Genomic DNA, 16,753 nt, shown 5'->3' on the forward strand with positions numbered 1-16,753 from the left:
ACAAGCAATGTGATGTGTCTCATGAGGGTTATTTATTTTTTATTATTAATGTTATGTTCATTAGGGTCTGTAGTCTGTTAGGCTATTTGATTTTCACCTGACACACTAACTGCATCCAACCTCAGCAGTGTGATGCACATTTTGCACGTCAGGCTAATTTCTTGTAGATGGTAATATTTGATTAAGAGATGGATGTTCATTTGTTCTAATATATTTTTAATATGGCACCTTTTGGGACTTATGGGACTGATAAATTACTCATTTTTTGTTGAGTTTTTACAAAACACAATACTTATGAACACTAAAACTAATTCAAACTAAAACTAAGCATTTACAAAAAAACAACTAACTACAAATTAAAACTAATTTTAAAAACAAAAATTAAAAACTAAAACTAATGAAAAATCCCAAACTATTATAACCTTTGTGTGAGCTCAGTGTCTGTTATTGTAGCTTCTGTTTTTTTTTATGTGTGTAACATTAACTGCCCCATTCATTGAAAACAAGGAAGTGTTTCTCTAACACCACTCTTCGTGTGCTCGCAACAATTCTGCATTTGTTTTCACCAAAACGCATTTGTCGGTAGGTTCGTTCTTTTATTTTTACGCCACCGAATTTATTTTTAAACGTGTATATTGTGGGGGGGGGGGGGATTAAAGGTCTGTGTGTTATGACGTACACTTCGACCTTCGACTTGAGTGAGTTCCCGGAAAGCGGAACTTTAACTTTATAGTCGATGTTTCATTAGGGGTGGAATTCGTTGCCACACTGCGCCGACAGGGCTCGCATATCCTCACATGAATGGAAAGATATTAGCGATAAAAGCCTCGACGCGGGAATGGAAATTGGATGCAGGGACTTCAGAGTTAACGCAATTTCGTGTCCGACGATTTAACGCTTTTAACACCTTTCCCCGTAATTTAATCTACAGTGTGTTTTCTGTAAAGTGTGTAGAGCATAAGCTAAGTAGCTGCTAGCCTCAGGCTACCAGTGCGGCTAGGGTAACGTTACCGTTGTCGTTAGCCGGCCGTGCCTGTTTAAGTTGACGTAGACCAACAACAGAGCAAACATGATTGAAAGTATATTGGATCTCCCGGTGGAAAAGCAGATCTTTTATGCTGTTTTGGTGTTTTCATGGACAGTGTATGTATGGGAGGCGTACCTTTCTTACAGACAGGTAAGACAACCGTTACATTTCGAAATATATTGATTTGTACAAGGGATTTACAGTTTTTAACGCGATGAAGAGCAGTTGTAGAAATAACTTTAATGGCGCATACAACATGAACAAATATTTTGTTTTTATTTATCAGATATTATGGTAATGTAAGTGCATTTTTATCATTTTATCTGCTGAATAAGATGAGTGTACATTTTCCGGAGGATAATTACTTTAGGTTATTCTATGATTGCAATTCTATTTGTGAAATAAGTTTGAAAAACAAGCCTAGATAGTTTTTATTTCAAACATATTTGCAGCATTTACATTTATGTACGTCTCGTCACATGTTTGAAAAGGAGTAAGAAGATGTATAAACTTGAATGAATGAATATCATTGGTTATATTCATATAAAAAGTAAAAATATTACTTAATGTGTGATAAATATCCAAAAGGTGGCGATTTGACCTTTGAATTCTGCACTGTGTTGATGACCAAATCTCGAGTAACATTGTTGCTGATTTTTCTGTTGTGCAGAGAAGGATATACAGATCAACAAGTCATGTACCGCAGGAGCTGGGCAAGATCATCGATTCTACAACGTTTGAGAAGTCGCGTCTCTATCAGCTGGACAAAAGCAACTTCAGCTTTTGGTCTGGACTCTACTCTGAATCTGAGGGCACGGTACGTGATTGTAATTGTGTGTATTTCTCATGTGAAATCATAGATTGAGCATGTTTGTGTCAAAATCGTCCTCTAAATGTTTTTGCTCACGTCTCAGTTGATCTTACTCTGTGGTGGAATACCGTTCCTGTGGGGCGTCGCTGGCACGGTGACGACGCGCTTTGGATTTGGGTCGGATTACGAGATCACCCAGTCCCTTGTGTTTCTGACACTCGCCACCCTGTTCAGTGCCTTCACGGGACTTCCATGGAGTTTGTACAACACGTTTGTCATTGAGGAGAAGCACGGCTTTAATCAGCAGGTACACTCACACGCCAACCCTCGCCCTCTGTAGACGATATTGTAATTTGACCAATTTGGACATACAGTGACTTGTTTCCATAAATAATTTAATGTTTTCCACTGTGGTAACTTTGACTTGTTCTGACTCACGGCAAAAACTAAACCCTCACAGCCACATCTGCAGTCTAGTGTGATTATCTGATACTTATTAAAAGCCTATTCCTGGCAGATTGCGCTCCCTCCGTCGTTCACAGTTGTCTTTGTTTACATTATTGTCTGCTCTCCCTCTCAGACGTTGGGGTTCTTCCTCAGAGATGCTGTCAAGAAGTTTGTTGTGACCCAGTGTATCCTGCTGCCCGTGACCTCGCTGCTCCTGTACATCATCAAGATTGGAGGAGACTACTTTTTTATCTACGCCTGGCTCTTTACTCTGGCTGTCTCTCTGGTTAGTGCATGTCTACACATCACTGCATAGTTATGCTGTGGTTATCCAGTACTCATTAACCACGATACATCTCCTCTTCTCTTACAGATACTTGTCACCATCTATGCTGATTACATAGCTCCACTGTTTGACAAGTTCACCCTGTTGCCTGAAGGAGAGTTAAAGACTGACATTGAGGCTATGGCCCAGAGTATAAGCTTCCCCCTCACAAAAGTTTATGTTGTGGAAGGTAAAGTATTGGCTGACCTCAGCGCATCGGTTCATGGATTTAAGTTCTCATCGGATGGTTGTAGTCACAGCAGGTCTTTAACCCGTCTTGAATGTCCTCCATATTTTCAGGTTCCAAGCGCTCATCGCACAGCAACGCATACTTCTATGGGTTCTTTAAGAACAAGCGCATTGTGCTGTTTGACACGTTGCTGGAAGACTACTCGCCACTCAACAAGGCCGGAGAGCCACCGGCTGAGCAGCCAGAGTGCGACGAGACGTCGGACGAGGCCAAAGCCAAGCCAAAGGTCATATCGCCATGAATATAACACAGAGAAGTTCATATTTAACTGATGTGTTATGTGTCATAATAATAGGTTTTTTTCTCATCTTATTTTTCCTACAGAACAAGAAACAAGGCTGCAACAACCCAGAGATTCTCGCTGTCCTCGGCCATGAGCTCGGCCACTGGAAGCTTGGCCACACTGTGAAGAATATGATCATCAGTCAGGTTAGGACGTCATAACGTTTCAGAAACGTTTGCTTTTGAGTATTTTTCTTTTGATCGACTGGATCGAGAGCATAACATTGATCTTGCTGGAAAATAAAGGCAGACGTAATTCCTTTGACCGATCGTATTTTCCTTATATGCAAATAACCTTTGGCCAACTCTTGTTTCTCCAGATGAATTCCTTCCTGTGCTTCTTCCTGTTTGCTGTCCTGATTGGACGCAAGGAGCTGTTTGTAGCTTTTGGCTTCAATGAAAGCCAACCCACATTAATAGGCTTGATGATTATCTTCCAGTTCATCTTCTCCCCGTACAATGAGGTGGCTATGAGTTTCCATAAACACTAAATCCTAGAAACTACACTGTTTTCTCGTGTGTCTTACACTCACAAACTTTTATTTCTGTGTTTCGTTGCAGCTCCTGTCCTTCTGTCTAACGGTTCTGAGTCGCAGGTTTGAGTTCCAGGCGGACGCGTTTGCTCAGCGTATGGGCAAAGCCTCTGAGCTCTACTCTGCCCTCATCAAGCTTAACAAGGACAACCTTGGCTTCCCCGTGGCTGACTGGTTGTTCTCCATGTGGCACTATTCCCACCCTCCCCTCCTGGAACGCCTCAGAGCGCTTGGCAACGTCAAGCAGGACTGACGGCGCTGGAAGGGGCAGAAGCGATCGCCGGCTCCTCCAAAGGGCCTCCGCAAACCGCTCCTGGCCCTGTAACGCACCGTGGTCTTTCTTTACCCACCTGCAGCCCCTCTTATTATTTTATCTTGATTGTAGTCTTTTCTTCTTTTGCCGATCTTTCCATCGTTCCCCCCCCCCACACACACACACCTTTACACTTTGTTTTTTTTAACAAAACCAAAACATATCAACACAAGGCAGCCGAGGAAATCAAAAGCCTTTCCTGAAGTCTCTGCTCTTTCTTTGGAGACTCTTTATATGCACATGTTGAGAGGGAACACATCTGGGCATTGTGTATTTTCAAAAAGCTATTGTCAGAACACGGATCATTTGCGGTTAATTTAGTTTTTAAGTAGTACCTATAAATTAATGGATTTTTTTTTTTATTTAAAAGGGAAGAGTAAGTCTATTTTGTTCTTTACGAAACCGCCACTTTACCACGGCTACGTAGTCCTGTTGTGATGTAGACGTGACATCTAATTGTTCAGAGCATACTAGATGGATCCTCCAGCGTAATGCACACTTAATATGTTGTGAATCAAGAGAAGCACTAAACAGATGCAGACGTAATGGGTAGGAAGACAGATGACTCATTAAAAAAAAAAACTCCTGACAATACTTTTTGCAGATTAACTGGCCAAAATTTGATTTGTCACTTTTTTTATGCATTACCCCTGGGCAAGCTCATGAGAACACACGTTTTGTCAGTCGTCCAATTCCCAGTTTTGCCAGAGGGGCAATGTAGATGCTTTATTACACTGGAAAAAAAAAAGTGAGTGCCTCAAAATATTGCTGTTTTTTTTTCCAGGTAATTGAAATGTTAATGAATGGCAGTGCAGATAATGTTTATTTGAGATTAGGTTACACTTCAGTTTTACATGCATGGGGAGGGGGGGGGGTTGTTTTACTTTTTCTAAAGCACTTGCTTGCCACCAACGGTGCAACCATATCTGTATATATGTAACTTTGCCTAGTAGAGTATTGACGTATCAAGTGAATTGTAAAAAACTGTTGACTGTGGATTGACATTTTAAGTTGATATGGTGTTTTGTTTTTTTTAGTTTTTTCTCTCAGATTTTGGGCCGGTGTGAATGCAGAGTGTCCTGGAAAGCAAAGTATAAATAACGAGACTGGGGGGGGGGGGGTCCTTTCGCAGTGATTGGTTTGTTCAAAGAGGGGATTGTATACTTCCTTTGCAGCGTTGAATAAATTCCTTAAAAGCATTACTCTAATTCCAGGCACTTGTTTTTGTAGTAGAGGGGAAAATGAATTGGAATACATGTGAAAACCATATGGGCAAATAATACATGAGATATAATGTACGTCATGTAAATGCATATTTCCTGCCCAGAGACTAAAAATGCAGAATGGCAGTTTTGATAAAAACATGGTACATACAGTAGTTCTTTTATTGAGGAAAACAACAGAACATGGTTAATGGGTTAACAAGGTTTATGTTTTATTGTGCACTGTCCCCTGAGTGAATACAATTATATCACAAACGGAAACTCAACTATGTTGCGTATGAAAAGTGTGGATTTCATGGCATTCATTGTAATGTGAAAAATTCTAGTAATACCCCATAACACGTGATAGTTTGGTGTTTTAAATTATATTTATTATGATGCTTAATTCCAGGTGTATAAGTGTTTTTTTTTAAAGAAACAACATAATACACCTAATAAGTTGACGTCCAATAACAAGGTCAGGAGCTTCCGTTATGATCGTGCGGTATCGCGGTCAGGCCATTTTTGAGATTGTACCATTCTTAAAAGGGACACTGGGCTTCTTTATTATTATTATTGTTATTATTATTATTGTTATTTTAATCTATGCCACTTTACGTGTACATGGTACATTAGCAGGGTGTTAAATACGCAACTTAAACATGACGTGAATTATTATTCAACTCGGGTTTCCCCATAAAACCGCTGCGTTGCTCGTGTCGTCACCCCCCCGGTGTTGCGCTAATGGTGCCGTCCGGTGGTATTTTGGTTGAGGACAAGGACGACGCTCAGCGGTGCTGTCAGTCACAGCGAACGTGACACGACACGAACATGGCGAGGCTTCTGAGACCTCACATCAGGACTTTCATCACCACGCACATGAGAAACTCGTCCGACCAGGTAAAACACCTTCCTACTATCATGTCACTTGATTAAAATCCACACAATTGAGCGTACGTGTGAATCATTGAAGAATGGTGTCGGCTAATGCTGTCATTGTGACGTTTGACTTTGTGAGCACACATAAACAAATGTTTTGTGGCCAGATATTTGTGCCAGTATGTAATTAAAGGTCAGTCTGGTGAATTTAAAACAATGTCCATGAAATATTGTCTTTTTTTTTTGTCACAACATTGTTTTTCTTTCTCAATGAATTCACCTGTAGCTGCCTCTCAGGTCATTTTAACCAAAACAGTCATGCTATTTAGCATTAAAAAGGTTTGGTTTGGTAGTATTGTGTCCAGACTGTTCTAGTGACTTTTTCTGTACTCTCTTGACAAACAAAAGAAACCCTCCCTGTCTGTCTGTCCCCACCACAATAAACTTGACAGTTGACCTTCAGGGTTTGCTGCTTTTCACAACTAACCTGGTCCAACTATGCAAATATCACAAACATGTGTATGTGGCATTCAGGTCATTTGACCTTTTGAGGAGCACATAGACACGTCTCCATAACAAAAAGGGATCGACTATTAACTTTACAGTTATACTTTGAAGTGCACGCCCCCTTTTTTTAAGAAGTCTTCACAGAGTAGGCTTTGATTTTAATGCTGAATATTCTGAACTAAACATTTCCTTTTTTTGGATGGCTTAGCTGGGTGAGCTGGGTGGAGGTGCAGGAAAAGGTGGTGGAGGTGGAGGAGCCATCAGACAGGCAGGTGGAGCCTTTGGGAAAAAACAAGCTGCCGAGGAGGAGAGGCACTTTAAGTGTGTATTTATTTTTCTAACCCCAACTGATTTTATTTGTATCTTGACTTTCTTACTGTCCCCATTTCTCTCCACTTGTGTGTCTTTATCCATTTACTTGTCCCCTTTCCCCCTATTTATGCTCCCGTCCTTTCTGTTGCCACCTGCTGACATTTGTGTTCATCTGCACACAAGGCGCTTAGAACAGGAGCAGCTGGCTGCGTTGAGGCAGCACCACCAAGATGAAATTGAACACCACAAGAAGGAGATTGAACGTCTACAGCGCGACATCGACCGGCACAAGGGAAAGATCAGGAAGCTGAAGCACGACGACTGAGTTAAAACTCTCTTTCCCTCACAGTTCTGAGAACGACTGAGATTGTTGCATGCACTGTGTCTTTGGGCCATTCGTGAATGTGTGGTTGATTGTGCTATATACAGTCAACTCAAAAGTTATTAAAGCTATGAAACGATTCCATTGCACATTGTGATCTAAGTTGTACACTGTTTTCAACTTTATCCCATTTTGTAGTAGGCAACTGCAAGTGTGCTGTGTGTAGCAGGCAAAAAGTAGGACAATCTAAACACTTGCATGCTTCAAATGTCAGCATACTTTCTTGTTTAAATAAAGTGCTTCAGTGTTGTTGCATGAAAGTATTTAGTCTTTTGTGAGTGACTTTATGAAACTTCTCAAATGGATTTGATTTCTGATTAAACTAATCACAGCCCATGGACCCTTGTCATGGCAGACATTTTATTAGGTCATAGTTGTAGAAGCACAGGTGTAAGCAATCCAATCAATTAAATGAATGAATTCAGTTTTGACAGAGTCAACGTTAATGTCATGAGGAACACCTGTGCTTTCCCTGGTAAAACCTCAACCTCAAGTGTTGCTGCTGTTAAAATATCTATATATTACTTTAAATCATCAAGTCAGTGCCCTTTTGATAAAGGACTTAAATATTAAAGCAACATAAATTATATACCTTTTTATAAATGTCTAATTCTAAACATTTTAGTAAAAAAAAAACTGCATCAAAATGCCATACCTTGCCATTTTCCTTCACACAAAAGCAACAGCCTTTTGCTTTTTTCCCCCTCACGGCCTGAGTGTTGACATAATGGAAATAATGATGAATGGAAAAATAAAAAATAAAAGGACAATGACACTAAAATGTAATAAAATACAAATAGTGTGCAGGTGTATATATACCTTTTTATCATTTAGAATGATTTCAGTGTTTATAAAATATTATCCAAAAAAAGGTAAAACATGGAAATGCAATAACAGGCACCATGCCACTTTTAATCTGTATTTACTTGTTTATACATATTTATAATCTACTGTTTGTGTGTGCGCATGTGAATATATGCAGTTCTCGTTCAGTGAGACACCAACTTTCGTTATATGGCAATGAAAATAAATGGATAATATTCCAAAAATAACAACTTATTTGTAAATGATATACTTTTATTTACCAGCAATAAACGTCATATTATCAATCTTTTATCTTTTTTCTATCAATGTTTACATTCTGCTCAATTTGTTTCTGCATCGCTACGTACACATCTCGCGAGACAAAGAAAGTAGTGCACTGCCTGTGTCGTCACTTCCGCCTGCTCCTGCCTCTTAAAAAGGGCAGCCTCGTGTCTCTCTCTCTCTCCCCCTTCGCACATCATGGCTGACCGGATCAATAAGGTGAGCTTCTGTCCCGGAGTCATACTTTGTTATTTTTGCTATTAAAGCGAGTAAAGAGTACGTTTAACGCCCATGTGTTGGTAATACCCACGGGTCTACGTTGTGTAATCGTCATTTTTTTCGGCGTTTGATTTACAGCTGCATTTTAAAAACGTTTGAGGCGGCTAACACTAGCTATGGAGGCATGTGGCTAGCATAGCAACTTCCTCACGAATTAGTGCATAAACTAAGTAAATGTTTTGTAATGTGGGAAACTTTAATTTTGTTTATAACTTGCAGGACACAACGTGGCGGTTGCGAGATGTGAAGGTATCAACATCTCCGCCGACTAATACCGCAACAAACGTAAGTAGGGCCTTTTCACTGTGCCTTTTATTTATTTTATTAAGTGCTTGTTGTCAATGATGATTCCTCACGTTTCTTTTTGAGTTTAACTGACCATGAGAATACTGTACATGCACTACCATCTGAGACATTAACATGAAGTAATGGGCATTACTGCTATGTGCCTTGGAGATAGCCTCCTTGCTCATGTCTATCATGTCCCTGTTTACAGTGAAGTATCATGCTTTTCTGCATAAGAGGATGAGCACCACCATACCACTTCAGAGCTCCCAGCAGGGTCTTCTGGAGGACCATCAGAGGTGAATGTTGCTTATCTCTTAAACATATGTCTGCTTAATTGTTTTTCATTTTTGGCTTTAATTCAGAGGCTTTAAAAAAATTAGTGATCTTCTAACTGCAACATGCAAGCTCCACCTGTATTGAAATGGTGGCGTTCAGTTGATTTATTTGCTCCAGCACAATTTGTTCCACACTTGACAGTGATGAGCACTTTATCCTAAAGCTGATCATCTTTGATGAGACAAACATCGGATCTGATTGCTGAGTCGATTAGCGTGTGGACACTTGTGCTTGGACAAGAAAACTGAGTGAGCCGTAGTGGTTGTTTTGCAGTGTTTTGAACTTAATCTTTTCTTTGCCAACCAGGCATGTTGCCCCATAAAACCAAGAGAGGCCAGGCTGCGCTGGAGAGGCTGAAGGTGTTTGATGGCATCCCCCCACCCTATGACAAGGTGATGATCTTGGTTGTTAACAGTGGGCTGCAAATCCATGTTCCCCTGCAGCTCCTACATGTGGTTTCAATTTGGCTGTCTGTGATGTCTTAAACTTCCTTACCTACCTTGTTTGAATGACCTCTGAAAACAACAATCTAACAACTGAGACATGCCGTCACTGAAGTGTTTAGTGGTCACACAAAAGTGTCGATTTATTGTCTGACACTGAATATTTGTTTCACAGGGGAAGGGCATGTTGTCCCAGCTGCCCTTAAGGTTGAAGTCCATCCTGTGGGCTTTCCTTGAGGACAAGGACAATTCTCAGCCGTGCCTTCAGTCACAGCTAATGTGAGAGACACAATTGAGACCTCACATCAGGACTTTCATCACCACATGAGAAATTCATCCGACCAGGTAAAACGCAGTCATTAAACTTGATTAAAAGAAATACTATGTGTGAATCACTGAAGAATGCTGTTGTAAAGTTTGACTTCATGACGTCACTTTTTGTGCTCTCTTGACAGCACCACCATGAACAAATTGAACGGCGCAAGTAGATTGAACGTCTACTGCGCGAGATCGACGGGCACAAAGGAAAGACCAGGAAGCTGAAGCACGACGGCGGAGTTAAAACTTCCAGTTTTTTAATATGTGGCTGATTGTGCTATGAGCACTTGAAAGTTATTAAAGCTATGAGTCTATTGGTTTCCCTTGCACATTGTGATCCAACTTGTACAACGATTTCAAATGTATCCCATTTTGTAGTAGGCAATTTGAAGTGTATGTAGCAGGCAAAGTGGCATAACCTAAACACTTGTGTGCTTTAAATGTCAACAACATACTTTCCTGCTTGTATAAATAAAGTGCTGTTAAATGAACATTTTTTGTGTTTTGTTAATTACTTGAATGGATTGGAGTACTTGTTAATAGCCCATGCACCCTTGTCATGGCAGACATTTTGTTAGGTCACAGTTGTAAAAGCACAGGTGTAATTGAGTTTTGCTGGAGCATCGTTAATGTCATGAGTAACACCTGTGCTTTCCCTGGTAAAACTTCAAATGTTATAATGCCTATATTATCAAATGGGTATGGACTTGAATAATAAAGCAACATATGACTCAGTGGCCCTAAAATGGAGATTTTATCAAAAAATATGCACCCTAAGGAAATGGTCACACAGACCTTGGTTAAATGTATCTATGGTTGTACTCAAACTTGCCCTACAGCTCACATTGAACATGCCACAGGATCATAAGGAGCTGATGGTGAAGTTGGATACAACAGATGTTCTGGGGTCCTGAGCTGTTTGCTGACATGAATGACAATGATTTTGTAAATGTGTAAATATTTAAATTAAAACCTTAACTGCACCTTACCATTTTCTTTCACGCAACAGTCAGCGTTGCTGTAATTGGGACAAAGGACTAACATACAAATAGAAACATACACTAAATGCAAGTGTACAGGTGTGTATATATACCCTTTGGATTAGAAAGATTTCAGTGTTTATAAAATACTATCAAAGAAGGGTACAACATGGAAATACAATAACAGGCACCATGTCACTTTCAATGTGTTTGATATATGTACTTGTTTATACATATTTATAATCTGTTTGTGTGTGTATATATGCAGTTCTTGTTCAGTGAGATGCCAAATTGTTTGTTTTATCTCACATGCACTGAAAATAAAGGGATTATATTCCAAAAATAACAGTAATTTTCTGAATTATATTGTTTTATTTACCCACAATAAACATCATATTATCAATATAACATCTGTACATTCTGACTCATCTTGCTTGTTCAAACTACGTACACATCTCGCGAGACAAAGAAAGTAGAGTATGTGTCGTCACTTCCGCCTGCCCCTGCCTCTTACTGCGAGCAGCCCCGTGCCTCTTTCTTTTCGCGCATCATGGCGGACCGGTTCAATAAGGTGGGCAACTGCTCCGGAATCATACATTCACATTTTTGCTATCTAATGCGATTAAAGAGCCCGTTTTAACGCACATTGTGTCGGTGATACCCACTGGTGTACGTTGTGTTATCGTCGTTTTGTTTGTCGTTTGATTTACGGCTGGATTTTAAAGACGTTTGAGACGGCTAACACTAGCTGTTGAGGCATGTCTTCATCATGGCAGCTTCCTCACCAAATCAACGTTGTTAGCGCACTAGCTTTAGTTCTCACCCACACTAGTCTACTTCCGACGGGCGCAGTGACATTTGTTTAAATTGTATGTACCTGTAAGTTGTTAACACGCGTGTCCCGTAAGTTGACAGCCTGTCCGCGTTACCCCCGCTGTAACTCACACGTAACGTGTTGGCATGCGTTGAAGCTAAGCTAACGTGTTAGCATAACCGGTAAGTTACCGAAGTCCATGCGGCCGTAATACGCGGTGGCTCTCGAGACGTTTGTTATTGCACCACTCTGTATAAACTAATGATGTTTTGCAAGCGGATATTTGTCTTAAGCAACATTTATGTTCTATCTAGGTTCTGCTGCTTGATGGCAGGGGCCATCTACTCGGTCGGCTTGCTGCCCTTGTGGCTAAACAGGTCCTCCTCGGTGAGTTGGTGTATATACTTTTTTACTATAGTAAAACTGTCTATTGGCTACATGTGCTCAGTGTCATACAGAAACATAACTGTAGCCTGCTATTTGTCTATGATGCTGTTTCTATGCTTGAGTTTAACAACCATGAGAAAACTTACATGCACTACCATCTGAGACGAGATTCAAGTGAATGCATAAATAAGAACACTTTTGTAATGTGTAAACTAATATATCTCTTTTATAACTTGCAGGACACAAAGTGGTGGTTGTAAGATGTGAAGGTATCAACATCTCTGGCAACTTCTATCGCAACAAGCGTAAGTATGGCGTTTTCACTGTGGCTTTTATTTCAAAGGGTTTGTTGTCAATGATGATTCCACACTATTTTTTTTGAGTTTGACTGACCATGAGAATACTGTACATGCACTACCATCTGAGACATCATTACATACTGAAGTAATGGGCACTGCTTAAGTGTCTTGGTGGTATTCAACTCGCTCATACGTTCTTCCGTCATGTCCCTGTCTACAGTGAAGTATCTTGCTTTCCTGCGTAAAAGGATGAACACCAACCCCTCTCGTGGACCGTTCCACTTCAGAGCTCCCAGCAGGATCTTCTGGAGGACCGTCAGAGGTGAATGTTGCTTATCTCTTGATAAACATACTAGTCTGGCTAAAATACAAAATTCATCAAGTGCTTGCATATAGTCTAGGTTTATTTTAGATATTTAGAATGACATGGCTGCTTAAATTAACTTAATAAACATCAATATGAGGATTTGATGGCTGTTAAAACTTGCTCCTTAAAATTAATATTAAAGCGTACTACTGGCAACAGTATGCTTGTTTGGTTGCACTTATTTTACTCCATGGTTATTGGGGGAAACCAGTGATCTGTATTAAGAGCCAACGGCTTAATTGGAGGTTATTTGATTTTTGACTTTAATTCAGAGGCTTTAAAAGGTTTAGTGATCTTGTAACTGCATCATGCAAGCTCCACCTGTATAGTTCAGTTGATTTATTTGCTCCAGCATAATTTGTTCCACACTTGACAGTGATGAGCACTTTATCCCGAAGCTGATCATCTTTTGATGAGACAAACCTTTATCGGATCTGTTTGCTGAGTCGATTAGCGTGTGGACACTTGTGCTTGGACAAGAAAACAATGAGTGAGCCATAGTGGTTGTTTTGCAGTGTTTTGAACTTAATCTTTTCTTTGCCAACCAGGCATGTTGCCCCATAAAACCAAGAGAGGCCAGGCTGCGCTGGAGAGGCTGAAGGTGTTTGATGGCATCCCCCCACCCTATGACAAGGTGATGATCTTGGTTGTTAACAATGGGCTGCAAATCCATGTTCCCCTGCAGCTCCTACATGTGGTTTCAATTTGGCTGTCTGTGATGTCATAAACTTCCTTACCTACCTTGTTTGAATGACCTCTGAAAACAACAATCTAACAACTGAGACATGCCGTCACTGACGTGTTTAGTGGTCACAAAAGTGTCGATTTATTCTTTGTCTGACACTGACTTTTTGTTTTCACAGAGGAAGCGCATGGTTGTCCCAGCTGCTCTTAAGGTTGTGCGTCTGAAGCCCACTCGCAAGGTGAGCCCCAAATATTTGATCAAACTTAAGATTTGAGGTGCTTCTGACTTCTATTGTAGCGCTGACTTGACTGTAAAATTGGTAAATGAGAATCAAATCAAAAGGTTTCGGTTTTGCTACCACAACAGTTCCTTCTTAACAGTGATGAGCCTTTATCCCAAAACTGATCTACTGATGAGACAGAACGGATCTGATTGCTGAGTTGAGTCGGGAGCAAGTTGTGTGATAAACCAAAGCTTTGGACATTAAAACCCCCCGATAACTGGAAGGCAACATCTTGAGTATAAAATAACTGAATGTCATCTCCCCGAATCATTTATCCCTCTTTAGTTTGCCCTCCTGGGCCGTCTGGCACATGAGGTTGGCTGGAAGTACCAGGCCATCACAGCCACCTTGGAGGAGAAGAGAAAGGAAAAGGCTAAGCTCCGATACTCCAAGAAAAAGACCACGATCAAGCTGACAAAGCTGGCAGAGAAGAATGTCGAGGCCAAGATTGCAAAGTACACAGACGTTCTGAAACAATATGGTGTCCTTGTCTGAGCTGATTTTCTCTAGCCAATAAAGATAAATACATGTTTATAGAAAGTGTAATTATTTTATTTGGTACAGGACAATTTACTGATGCAAACGTGCTTGTGTTGAAAAGTAGGCATAGTTATTTCCAGTGCTATACAGTTACTGAGCAGTAATGGGTCAATTTAAATGGTGTTCAAAGATCCATGTTAAAAAAAAAATCTCCCTTTGTATTATACTGCAGTTAAAGCTTTCTACCAGCAGAGAGCAGTATCACACTTAATTTGTATGAGGAGGATGAAAATATCTGGTAATGATTGACATGGAAACTTATGGAACTCTCCATACTTCTGGGCTTCACTTGTATTGGCTCCACCTACTGTTGGGTTGTTTTGAAATGGCATCATTAGCTCAAGCTCACTGAACATACTTTGTAGAAGACTTACCGTAATAGTCCTGTAGGTTTATATGGGGAACAGTGACTTCTCGGCCCTCGGGTCACTAATTTTATTTTAGTAGTTATACCTGGAAAAATAATCAAAATCCTGCAACTGCAAATATTTTATCGGACTGTGGCAAAGGGTTTGCATGCACAGTAGATAATAAATCAGTATTTCTATGCTTATCAGAAATAATCTTAAGAGGTCATCAATTGTGCACATATGGGTTCTCTTTGTCACTCCAGATTTGTCATGAGTTAGGACTGAGGCAAACATTTGACTTCTTCATGCCAAAAACCACCAAGAAACCCCACACTTTCTGTCCGTCTTTTCCCACTCGCCCTGTCTATATAGCGTTGTAAACACAGAAGCCCTTTCTCCCTGAAACCGGGGCCAACTGAAAATCCAGCAGGAGGCCTATCTGATGCCTGTCCACCCATGTTAGGGTGGGATGTCCTTCCACCAACAAACAGATGGAGAAATCACTGTGACGGCTCGAAAACAGGACATTTTGGATTATTCTGCCTGCAGTTGGTTTCTCTCTAATCACAGCATCTGAGACCTGTTTGAAAAAAAAGACGATGAACATCTGAAATTGCTCCTGCAGGCCTGGCCTATTAATTATAAATGAAAATAAATGAATCGACAGCTATTTTGATAATCGTTTCATCAGTTTGAAGCTTTTTTCATGATTAAAACAAGATTTCCGATTGTTTAAGCTTCTTAAATGTGAATATTTTCTCCATTTCTTTGCTCTGGATAACAAATAAATCAGTTAAAGTGAATAATTTTGCTTTGTGGACAAAACAAGACATTTGAGAACATCATTTTTTTAAGGTTTTCTAATATGGACCAAACGATTAATCGAGAAAATAATCGACAGATTAATCGGTCATGAAAAATAATCGTTAGTTGCAGCTCTAATTATCTTTAGGTATATAACTATTTAAACTACCACTACTACCCTATAACTATTTAAACTCTCTTTGGAGAAGTTAAAAAGTAATTTTTTTGTTGTGTTATATTCAACCGAATCAGACTTATCTGGCTGATCCTGAAGGGGGCGACACCTGCAATGGTTCCACCACAGTCGTCATCTCTTACAGCTTCTGTCTCACCACAGTGTGGTGAACACAGATGTTTTTACCACAGTGTTCACTCAGAAAAGTCTCAATGTTTGAGTAATGACAACAGTAAGGAGCCGATTATTATTTGATACGTCTGTACAGTCCGCGTGAAAAAAAAGTACGTCATTTAACATCAACCCCACCAAATAAAAAAATAAATAAAAAATCAGAAACACTTGGACCTGATGGAGAAAAAGCACCACGCGCCCGCAGATCTATCGCGTTTACACAACTGCCACCATAATTGAATGTGAGTTATTACGTGTCCATGTTGACAGTCAGATTAATAGTTCCCATTCTGCACCTCACAATTGCTTTCTGGAAATCTATATGACTTATTTATGCTATTGATGCACAGTGCTTTCACACACACACAGTCCAGAGTGTCCTCTTGATTCCCACTTGATGTGATAATGTTATAACCAACCCCAAAATAACTATTATACAGTGACAGGATGAGTATATAGTTCACACTATATACTCTATCTTTTGTGAGTCGCTCAACTATTAAACTAACTACTACTACCATTAAAGTAACTCTTTCCATATTTTTTCACCCATTCATGCATTATCTTTAGGTTTATAACTAATTACACTATCACTACTACCGTTAAACTAACTCTTTTTTTGTATTTTTTGAACCATTCATGCATTATCTTTAGGTTTTTAACTGTGAAACTAACTAGTTAAACTACCACTACTACTGTTAAACTATTCATGCATTATCTTTAGGTTTTTAACTGTGAAACTAACTAGTTAAACTACCACTACTACCGTTAAACTCACTCTTTTTTTGTATTTTTTGAACCATTCATGAATTATCTTTAGGTTTTTAACTGTGAAACTAACTAGTTAAACTACCACTACTACCGTTAAACTAACT

At 39.8% G+C, this 16,753-nt stretch overlaps 3 protein-coding genes, 1 long non-coding RNA gene and 7 other non-coding genes across 11 annotated transcripts; all 11 read left to right on the top strand.

Moving 5' to 3' along the window:
* The first annotated feature begins 735 nt into the window (after window positions 1-735).
* On the top strand, window positions 736-5,190 carry zmpste24 (zinc metallopeptidase, STE24 homolog). Its single transcript, XM_058615950.1, has 9 exons — window positions 736-1,177; window positions 1,698-1,844; window positions 1,942-2,145; window positions 2,419-2,571; window positions 2,659-2,800; window positions 2,911-3,086; window positions 3,185-3,289; window positions 3,463-3,606; window positions 3,704-5,190. Exons 1-9 carry the CDS (start codon window positions 1,070-1,072, stop codon window positions 3,926-3,928), a joined length of 1,404 nt encoding a protein of 467 aa, XP_058471933.1. The 5' UTR covers window positions 736-1,069; the 3' UTR covers window positions 3,929-5,190.
* A 753-nt stretch (window positions 5,191-5,943) lies between these two features.
* atp5if1b (ATP synthase inhibitory factor subunit 1b) lies at window positions 5,944-7,533 on the top strand. Its single transcript, XM_058615951.1, has 3 exons — window positions 5,944-6,090; window positions 6,785-6,897; window positions 7,072-7,533. Exons 1-3 carry the CDS (start codon window positions 6,022-6,024, stop codon window positions 7,211-7,213), a joined length of 324 nt encoding a protein of 107 aa, XP_058471934.1. The 5' UTR covers window positions 5,944-6,021; the 3' UTR covers window positions 7,214-7,533.
* A 977-nt stretch (window positions 7,534-8,510) lies between these two features.
* LOC131445194 (uncharacterized) lies at window positions 8,511-10,511 on the top strand. Its single transcript, XR_009233819.1, has 6 exons — window positions 8,511-8,575; window positions 8,855-8,920; window positions 9,132-9,219; window positions 9,566-9,651; window positions 9,878-10,047; window positions 10,158-10,511. It is a non-coding gene; the product is annotated as an uncharacterized LOC131445194 (long non-coding RNA).
* Window positions 8,970-9,052, top strand: LOC131445377 (small nucleolar RNA Z195/SNORD33/SNORD32 family). The gene has a single exon (XR_009233845.1). It is a non-coding gene; the product is annotated as a small nucleolar RNA Z195/SNORD33/SNORD32 family (small nucleolar RNA).
* On the top strand, window positions 9,725-9,806 carry LOC131445368 (small nucleolar RNA SNORD34). Its single transcript, XR_009233838.1, has one exon. It is a non-coding gene; the product is annotated as a small nucleolar RNA SNORD34 (small nucleolar RNA).
* A 360-nt stretch (window positions 10,512-10,871) lies between the features above and the next one.
* On the top strand, window positions 10,872-14,375 carry rpl13a (ribosomal protein L13a). The gene is made up of 8 exons (XM_058615610.1): window positions 10,872-10,898; window positions 11,464-11,571; window positions 12,129-12,201; window positions 12,441-12,506; window positions 12,721-12,822; window positions 13,416-13,501; window positions 13,731-13,790; window positions 14,121-14,375. The coding sequence occupies exons 1-8, from the start codon at window positions 10,872-10,874 to the stop codon at window positions 14,328-14,330; spliced, it is 732 nt and encodes a 243-aa protein (XP_058471593.1). The 3' UTR covers window positions 14,331-14,375.
* LOC131445378 (small nucleolar RNA Z195/SNORD33/SNORD32 family) lies at window positions 12,294-12,369 on the top strand. The gene has a single exon (XR_009233846.1). It is a non-coding gene; the product is annotated as a small nucleolar RNA Z195/SNORD33/SNORD32 family (small nucleolar RNA).
* Window positions 12,550-12,632, top strand: LOC131445376 (small nucleolar RNA Z195/SNORD33/SNORD32 family). Its single transcript, XR_009233844.1, has one exon. It is a non-coding gene; the product is annotated as a small nucleolar RNA Z195/SNORD33/SNORD32 family (small nucleolar RNA).
* LOC131445371 (small nucleolar RNA SNORD50) lies at window positions 13,238-13,315 on the top strand. Its single transcript, XR_009233841.1, has one exon. It is a non-coding gene; the product is annotated as a small nucleolar RNA SNORD50 (small nucleolar RNA).
* On the top strand, window positions 13,575-13,656 carry LOC131445369 (small nucleolar RNA SNORD34). Its single transcript, XR_009233839.1, has one exon. It is a non-coding gene; the product is annotated as a small nucleolar RNA SNORD34 (small nucleolar RNA).
* LOC131445370 (small nucleolar RNA SNORD50) lies at window positions 13,927-13,994 on the top strand. Its single transcript, XR_009233840.1, has one exon. It is a non-coding gene; the product is annotated as a small nucleolar RNA SNORD50 (small nucleolar RNA).
* Window positions 14,376-16,753: the final 2,378 nt, after the last annotated feature.

This window comes from Solea solea, chromosome 18 (genome assembly GCF_958295425.1).
Source record: "Solea solea chromosome 18, fSolSol10.1, whole genome shotgun sequence".
In the NCBI taxonomy this organism is placed as follows: Eukaryota; Metazoa; Chordata; class Actinopteri; order Pleuronectiformes; family Soleidae; genus Solea; species Solea solea.

Bases quoted from the DNA above. Each gene is read 5' to 3' on its own strand.
- zmpste24 (XM_058615950.1), top strand. From the start codon at position 1,070: ATGATTGAAAGTATATTGGATCTCCCGGTGGAAAAGCAGATCTTTTAT. The intron at 1,178-1,697 runs GTAAGACAACCG...TCTGTTGTGCAG, and splicing joins CGTACCTTTCTTACAGACAG to AGAAGGATATACAGATCAAC. The intron at 3,087-3,184 runs GTCATATCGCCA...TTTTTCCTACAG, and splicing joins AGGCCAAAGCCAAGCCAAAG to AACAAGAAACAAGGCTGCAA.
- atp5if1b (XM_058615951.1), top strand. From the start codon at position 6,022: ATGGCGAGGCTTCTGAGACCTCACATCAGGACTTTCATCACCACGCAC. The intron at 6,091-6,784 runs GTAAAACACCTT...TGGATGGCTTAG, and splicing joins TGAGAAACTCGTCCGACCAG to CTGGGTGAGCTGGGTGGAGG. The intron at 6,898-7,071 runs GTGTGTATTTAT...TCTGCACACAAG, and splicing joins GAGGAGGAGAGGCACTTTAA to GCGCTTAGAACAGGAGCAGC.
- rpl13a (XM_058615610.1), top strand. From the start codon at position 10,872: ATGCCACAGGATCATAAGGAGCTGATG. The intron at 11,572-12,128 runs GTGGGCAACTGC...TGTTCTATCTAG, and splicing joins TGGCGGACCGGTTCAATAAG to GTTCTGCTGCTTGATGGCAG. The intron at 13,791-14,120 runs GTGAGCCCCAAA...ATCCCTCTTTAG, and splicing joins GTCTGAAGCCCACTCGCAAG to TTTGCCCTCCTGGGCCGTCT.